We start from the raw sequence: 8,190 nt of genomic DNA, 5'->3' as shown, positions 1-8,190 counted from the left end.
TTGCCACTTTTTGCACTGTAGGAATTCTATGGTCTATTCCATGGATCTAGGAAACCCATGCAGACATGGGGAGAATGTGCAAATGCCACATAGTCACCCAAGGTCAGAATTGAACATGGGTCCCTAGTGTTGTGAGGCAGCAGTGCTAACTAATGTGCCGCCATGTTACCCATGCTATTATGTTTCTGCCTTGCTAACATAATTAAATGTTGTGTATTGATGTTGCAATAGAAGCTTGTAAAGTTTAATGTAATACATTTATTAACAAAAATAATTTTATAAATACAAAACTTTGAAACCAGTTAACATTGAACTTAACGTTTAACTTAATCAGCTGAACAATGACATTAAACTACCTCAACTTTTACAAATTTATTGCAACAAAATATATTTTCTCACTTAAACACAATAGTCAAAAAAAAATTTTTCCCACATAAACACAACGGTTATGTCTATTTGTAAAGAGGAGGGAGGGAAGAGGGAGGGTTTTGACATATCAATTGTTAATGTGACAAGCTCAACATCCGAAAGCAGCAGCCGCTGAAGTGTAGTGTTCTGGCACACAGCTCCTCTGACATCATTTCGGGATGTCCTTTGGCAGTACACTTAGGGGTGGATGATTGATTTGCTGCTATACCTGTCACAGAGATAGTTCCCATTAGCTCACAGGAGGATTAACTTTGTTAAAGCATTTGTTGTAATCACCGAGACTTGTAAGGATATTACATCAGGGAGACTCTTAAACAACTCAGCTTAAAATACATTGCAAAATCCAAATGTACTTTAGCTCTGAATCAGTTGGAAGGACAGGCATGCTAACATTAGTGCCCTTGAAGGAGTCAATAGCCCCAGTATTGAGGCCATGATCATCCGAAACTGACTCCACTGGACCACCCATATGCTTAGGATCTCTGGCATGTGGAACCAGTAATATTGCCTTGCTGAACTGAATAGCCCAGTCTGCTGTTTACTATTAGATTGGCAGCCTCACAGAAAAGGAGCTGTGTCCAGGTTGGACACCTGGCCCTATCTACGCTGCTTCTAATGGACCTTCTGTACCTTCATCTACAAGCCAGATTCATTTTTGCATGTCTTTCTAATCATGTAATGTCAACACCACCAGAACAGTGAATTATCCAGCATCGATTTTCAGCTCACTGACTTCCAGGAAGGAATACCTCATTGGACTTTGATTCTAATACTTCTTTCCTCTGTGGTCTCTGTAGTGTAAATCTTCCTTTTCTCTATCCTTCTCTTTACTATCTGAAGATGAGGGGGACATTGCAAACCTCTTTCCATGTTTTGAGTGTGTGCAAATAAACTAACAAGTATATTTGAATCTGCAGCTGCATGTTAGAGTTTGCTTCCGAATCTTAATGGGATCCATTCTGCGCTCAAACTCACGTTTGAAATTAAAAATGTAATGAGTTCCCTTTCCTCAAGCTGCTGATGGGTCATCTGCTTTCTCTACGACTGTATACAGCAAGCAGGTCAGTATGTTTGTTGGGATTCCTACAAATTCATATGTGAGAAATTTGCAACCTCATAAATAGGGCCTAAGCAATTATCTCACTGTGCAAGCATGAAACCAAAATGTTGGATTGGATTGGATTTGTTTATTGTCACGTGTACCGAGGTACAGTGAAAAGTATTTTTCTGCGAGCAGCTCAACAGATCATTAAGTACATGAGAAGAAAAGGGAATAAAAGAAAATACATAATAGGGCAACACAACATATACAATGTAACTACATAAGCACTGGCATCGGATGAAGCATACAGTGTTAATGAAGTCAGTCCATCAGAGGGTCATTTAGGAGTCTGGTGACAGTGGGGAAGAAGCTGTTTTTGAGTCTGTTCGTGCATGTTCTCAGACTTCTGTATCTCCTGCCTGATGGAAGAAGTTGGAGGAGTGAGTAAGCCAGGTGGGAGGGATCTTTGATTATACTGCCCGCTTTCCCCAGGCAGCGGGAGGTGTAGATGGAGTCAATGGATGGGAGGCAGGTTTGTGTGATGGACTGGGTGGTGTTCACGACTCTCTGAAGTTTCTTGCGGTCCTGGACCGAGCAGTTGCCATACCAGGCTGGGATGCAGCCTGATAGGATATGTCACATCAAGGCTATCCTGAGGGATAATGGTTATCACAATCAGTTAATTGCTCATTATATATAGTGAAAGCTATGAATGAGCCTAAGTCTACCACTTTTTCTCCTGAAAAAACATACCTAACCTCAAATTACTCTGGTTAGGTATCTCAAAAAATTGGGAAATAGGTGAAGCTAGTTATTCCATGCTGCTACTATGCAATAGCAACATAAGTTGTATTCTGTGGGCGGCATAATGGCACAGTGATTAGCACTGCTGTCTCCCAGTGCCAGGGACCCGTGGGGTGAGACAGGGTGCTCTTTCCAAGGGCCAGTGCAGATTCGATGGGCTGAATGACCTTCTTCTGCACTGTAGCGATTCGATTCCATGAGTCTATGAACAGGGTACGGTCATCAAGCCAGAAAGACGTTCTGCCGATCAGAATAATAAACACGGATAGGCTACTGTGTTTAATGAATAGGGACATGGGAGGACTAAACATATAGTTATTAATATAGTTATACGTGTATTTATATTGTTCCTTCTAATACCATCAAAATGGCTCAACTCTGCTAGGATGTAATTACTTTAAGATTGAGAAGACCGTAAAGTGAGTAAATGACATGCAACAAAAACAATGAGACTGTCAGTTAGCGTTTACTGTCGCTCCAGGCTGGTGGCGGGGGAGGGTTTGTGTGTATGTGTGGGGGGGTATCGGCCAGAAACCTAGGAGAACTCCCTGTTGTTTGAATAATGCCAGAGGATCTCTCGTGTGCATTTGAAGAGGCAACACCCCACCCACCGGACGGCCGCCCGGACATTGGAGCGTCCTCCCGCTGCTGCAGTGAAAGGTCAGCCCACAGCATTTGCCCAAACCTGAATTTCAAACTGGAGCACATATTCCTCCACCCTCGAACCAACTAACTAAACTGCTCGTTCACATATCTATTTATCTGAGGGGGGGGGGGGGGGGGTGAGACCGCCCAGCTAATATTTGCATCATGTCAACGCGTGGCAACGATATTCAGACACCTGCTTGGAGTTGCATGTTCAAGAGGAATGTTCTTTCCCCACCGCCCCAGCTCCAAATATAAAAATCGTGGGGGTGGTAACTGTAGAATGCAGTTGGGAAAGACACGGGGAGGGGGGGGGGGGGGGGGACGAGACGAGATTACTGTTGTGAAACCTAGGGCAATTATTCCACAGGAACGTCTCTGGGAAAATAAATCGGCCTCCCTTGGGTAATCTTCAAATTAATCAGTATGTGCTCTCAGTTCCGAATGATCACTATTTCCCCAAAAATCTTAGTTCAAAATTGACAGCAATTTTCATCCCCTCATCCCATAATTTGGAGCATTTACTGGAACTGCAGACAGGATTTCCTTACTGATGGGAGTAACCAGAACACTCATCTTATTAGCCAAGGCACAGTGCCTTTTCTCTTGCTAATTCTAAACAAAAGGTTTCAAACATCAATTCACAAACCGTCCCATCAGTCATCTGCTCTGAGCAGTCACACGGCCCCCAGCTTTTGCTTGTGTTAGTAAATAACAGGCAGCTGTGTGGCTCACTCCTCTTCGTGGAGCCAAAGCCCGGCGCAATCGACATCAAACAGTCGATCGAAGCCTTTGAGCCTGACGGGGAGGACGCATCAGCAAAAGGCAGCTCCGTGGCGCCTTCATTTCTTCTTGAGGGCGAACAGCAAATAAATTAGAAAAGCAAAAAGCAGTTCATCAGAGTACAGTGTGTGTGTTTGGCGCAGTCAGGGTTGTGCACGGCTGTGGGTTGTCGATGTCTCATTTCCTGCTGCTGGTCTGGTCCTGGTTTGATGGGTTGAGTCTGCAGCTGAAAAGCTCTTTGATCTCCTTCGCATTCATTCGGAGTGTCGCACCCAGTCTGCTAGAGTTACAGTAAGGATCGGACAGCCTGGCAGGCGAGGAGCACCGAACTGGCTGAGCTCCATACACACACATCAACACACTCACCCCATTCCTCCCAACACAACGTCTGTACCAGGCGAGCCTGAACACCCCAGAGAGTTGTTTTGTGTCCAGTTGTAATTTGGCTAACGATCAGCTTTTAATTTCGGTTTGGACTGGGTTAAACAAGGAACTGGAATGGGGTTGGGTTTAGGATGCATGAGATTGAGTCAGGATCTGGGTTGGAATGTAGTTTGGATTCGGGTCAGAGGAATGACATGGATTTGGATGAGAGTGGAATCCAAACTGGTTTTGGTTTGGATCTGTTTCAGATTTGGGTTTGAATGAGGGCCAGGCGTCGCCCTGGACTGGGATCGAGTCTATTTTGGGGGTGATATGTTGAAGGGTTTCTTGTGTTATACAAGTAGGGGGGGGGGGGGTTACTGCTGAGATACGGTGACTCTCAAACGTTTATTTATTCCTCCCCTCCCTCCGGGGGTTGAGTCAGCAGCAACACCATGAGGCCGCTGTAAATAACCCGGCCCCCGGTACAAGACACACACAGGGGAAGGAGTCCGGGGGCCACAGAGGGAAGGAGGAAGAGAAACAAAAAAAAGTCAAATAGCACCCCCCCGCCCCCCCACCCAAATACAAGAAGAAAAATACCAGATCGCAGAAACTTGTTGGCGATTTATTAAAAAGATTGTTGTTCGAGCAGATTGAATCTTGGGGGCAGAACACAAGAGAGACAGGACCCAGGACCCGTCCAGAGCCGAGAAACCCCGCCAGGGCTCCGCTTCTGGGGGGAGAGAGGTGCCGGCCGCGCTCAGTCTGACTCGCTGGGTGTGGAGAGGGAGAGCGGCCGCTGGGACAGCCCGCTCGCTGCCCCCGGTTATTGTTACAATCACCGCCCTGTGATATACAGTAGCGAAACTTCGGATCGCTGTGCCCTGGGTCTCCTCCCCCCCCCCCCCCACCTCCCTCTGACTCCCCCTCCCTCTGACTCCCCCTCCCCCCACCTCCCTCTGACCCCCCCTCTCATCCCTCTGACCCCCCTCCCCTCCCCCTCTGACTCCCCCCTTCCTTGACTCGCCCCCCCTCCCCTCCACCCATCCCCTCTGACTCTCCCCCCTCCCTCTGACTCTTCCCCTTCCCTCTGACTCCCCCCGATTCCACTCTCCCTCTCTGATTCCCCCCCTCTCCCTCTGACCCTCTCCCCCTTCTCTGATCCTCTCACCTTCTCCCCTTTGATCCTATCACCTTCCTCCCTTTGATCCTCTCTCCTTCCCCCCCTTTGATCCTCTCTCCTTCCCCCCCTCTGATCCTCTCCCCTCCCCCCCCGATCCTCTCCCCTCCCCCCCCCCGATCCTCTCCCCTTCCCCCCCCCTGATCCTCTCCCCTTCCCCCCTTTGATCCTCTCTCCTTCCCCCCTCTGATCCTCTCCCCTTCTCCCCCCCTCTGATCCTCTCCCCTTCCCCCCCCCTCTGATCCTCTCCCCTCCCCCCCCCTCTGATCCTCTCCCCTTCCCCCCTCTGATCCTCTCCCCTTCCCCCCCCTCTGATCCTCTCCCCTTCCCCCCTCTGATCCTCTCCCCTTCTCCCCCCCTCTGATCCTCTCCCCTTCCCCCCCTCTGATCCTCTCCCCTTCCCCCCCTCTGATCCTCTCCCCCTTCCCCCCTCTGATCCTCTCCCCTTCCCCCCCTCTGATCCTCTCCCCTTCCCCCCTCTGATCCTCTCCCCTTCCCCCCCTCTGATCCTCTCCCCTTCCCCCCTCTGATCCTCTCCCCTTCCCCCCCTCTGATCCTCTCCCCTTCCCCCCCTCTGATCCTCTCCCTTCCCCCCCCTCTGATCCTCTCCCCTTCCTCCTCCCCTCTGGTCATTCTCCCCTCCCCCTCTTCCGCCCCCTCCCCCCTCTTCGGCAGCAAATGCCGATCGCCTCAACTGCTCACTCTGCACAAGAGCCCTGTGTGAACCCCGCGGCTGCGGGCCGGACCAGCGGCGCCTCCGGAGGCCGCCAACAAGGTGCATCGGTCGAGGAGCGGCGGCCGCCGAGCAGCCGAGAGGTGGGAGGAGCTGGGCGAGGCGGCGGGAGGCAGGCGCTGGGCAGCCCGGGATCCTCTCACTGCGGCTCGAGCCGTGGCACAGGGGGGCTGGCAGCAGCTCCTCCCCCGGCCGGCCCGCACCCTCCAGCCCAACCCCCTCGGACACGCTCCAGATCCCGGCCGGGACTCGGCGGCAGCGCCGCCAACTCGCCTCCCTGCGGCCAGCCGGGGGCAGGAGGCCTCCAGCTGCGGAGCCAAGCCGGCTGTCAAAGTCACAGCAACCACCCCGCTCTGGGGCACCGAGCTATGGACACAGCGACAGGAGGTCCCCGGGCAGCAGGTAAAGGGCACGGACTGAATATAACTTAGTGAGTGATCAGGGGGGGCTGGCAAGGGGCCCCGGCCTCCAGTGAGCTGGGGCACAGCAACTTTTGGCCGCTTCTGAACAAGCTGCTGTGGCTGGTTTGGGGGGATCCTGGCTGGAAGGAGGATATCTCGACAGCCAGTGTGTGACATCAGGATTTCTAACTTGTGACTGTGATTTTAACAAGATTGGGGGGGGGGGGGGGGGGGTTGTAGATTTTTCCAGACACAGCTCAGTATTTAAGGTGGCCCTGTGGCAGAGATTAACATCTCTGTGTAGATCTCTCCGTTTGGCCGCTCTTCAGAATCGATGCACTTTGGGAGAGTTGCTGAAGTGGGCCACTGGAGGGGACGTGCAGTAGATTAGAAGAAAAAAAGCCTCCCTCCTTCCTGAATATAGGAGGGCGAGGCAAGTGCCGAAGAGGCAAACCTCACTTCATTTTGAGGGGACACAAGGACTTTCGAGACATCAAACGACCAAAGCAAGCAACAACGACTATATCTTTAAAGTAATAAAAACGTCAGACTATTCGCAGGCGCACCGTGAAACTATTACACCGAGCCATATAAGGCAATGTAAGAGCAGATTACAAAAAAACTTGGTCAAGGGGTGACTTAATGGAGGGAAGCGAGGTGGAGAGCTGCAAGGTGGGAGTTTGGGCCGAAGCAACTGGAGGCACAGCCACCGCTGGTGGAGTGATTAAAGTCAGGGTACACAGGAGGCTAGAATTAGACAAACGCAGATGCCCCTCGGGGCTGCTTTGGGTCTGGAGGAGATCAAAGATGGGGTAGGGCGAGCCCATGGAGGAATTTGAAGACAAGAATAAGAATTTTAAAACAAGACGTTTCTTGATCAGGAGCCAATGTACCTCAGTGAACACAGGGGTGGGGGGAGGGGGAGTGGGGGGGGGGGGGGGGGGGACTGGACTGGACTGGACTTGGTGCGAGTTAAGACATGGGTTCAAAAGCAGTAAACCACCTGACCTAGCTAAAGGAATAAAACAGAAAATGCTGGAACTATTCCACAGTCAGGCAGCAGCTGTGGAGAGAGAAATCGAGTTAACATTTTAGGTCTCTGACATCATCAGACTTGATTTTCAGAATGTGCAATACTTTTACTTATGCCCTAGCTAAAGATAAAGAAGAATATAGCAGAACAGTGCACAATTAAAAATAGAAATGACTTCTGTTTACCTCAGTCATTGGTGAAGTCGAAGTTGATTTGGCAATGATCATGTTAATGATAAAGAAAGAACACAGAAGGACTTCCGGTGGCGGCTATGGAGGAGTAAATCACACATTTGGTGGCTCCCGCTCTGGTCGGACTTTTGGACCTTTCCCCCGGAGTTTTTTCGAGTTTTAAATGGAAAATCTGTAGGTTGAGGCAGCTGGGCACTGTTTCCTCACATTGGTTTATGAAAAAAAGGATCAGAAGTGTGCGAAAGGGCAGAAACAAGAAGCCAGTAGCGAGCTGTGTTGAAGCTGCAACGGGAGACAGCATGGCTGAGGGACGGACCCCTGGGGTGGCAGCGCAGCATTCCAACGGACCCAGTAATGCAGGCCACTCAGGATAGTTTTGCCAGACAGAAGCGGGAATGCCTGGACCCGATCAAAGAATCAATTGATCGCCTAGAGAGCAGATTGGACGCCCTGGACCGGGCGATTCAGAAGGTGGAGAAGGCGCTGCTGGAACAAGAGGAGCACCAAACAGCAGTGGAGCTGGAGGTGGAGATGCTTCGGGAACAGCAGAAAAGGCTCTTGAAAGAAGGTGGAGGATTTTGAG

At 50.6% G+C, this 8,190-nt stretch overlaps 1 protein-coding gene and 1 long non-coding RNA gene across 4 annotated transcripts in view; one reads left to right on the top strand and one right to left on the bottom strand.

Moving 5' to 3' along the window:
• Nucleotides 1–235: 235 nt before the first annotated feature.
• Nucleotides 236–4,365, bottom strand: LOC140429679 (uncharacterized). The gene is made up of 2 exons (XR_011949167.1): nt 3,570–4,365; nt 236–2,123 (listed from the first exon to the last, which is right to left on the bottom strand). It is a non-coding gene; the product is annotated as an uncharacterized lncRNA (long non-coding RNA).
• A 1,517-nt stretch (nt 4,366–5,882) lies between these two features.
• The window catches only part of LOC140429678 (E3 ubiquitin-protein ligase RNF38), a 310,735-nt gene continuing 308,427 nt past the window's right edge, over nt 5,883–8,190 (top strand). For 2 of the 3 annotated variants that reach the window (XM_072516977.1, XM_072516976.1), the window contains exon 1: nt 5,883–6,384. In XM_072516977.1, coding sequence (XP_072373078.1) covers nt 5,928–6,384 — 457 coding nt within the window. In that variant the 5' untranslated portion in view covers nt 5,883–5,927. The remainder of the gene's footprint in view (nt 6,385–8,190) is intronic. The other variant, XM_072516975.1, reaches the window with a different exon arrangement.

Source organism: Scyliorhinus torazame, chromosome 9 (assembly GCF_047496885.1).
Source record: "Scyliorhinus torazame isolate Kashiwa2021f chromosome 9, sScyTor2.1, whole genome shotgun sequence".
Taxonomy (NCBI): Eukaryota; Metazoa; Chordata; class Chondrichthyes; order Carcharhiniformes; family Scyliorhinidae; genus Scyliorhinus; species Scyliorhinus torazame.
The sequence above is the reverse complement of the archived record's forward strand: the minus strand, read 5'-3'. Positions and strand labels throughout refer to the sequence as shown.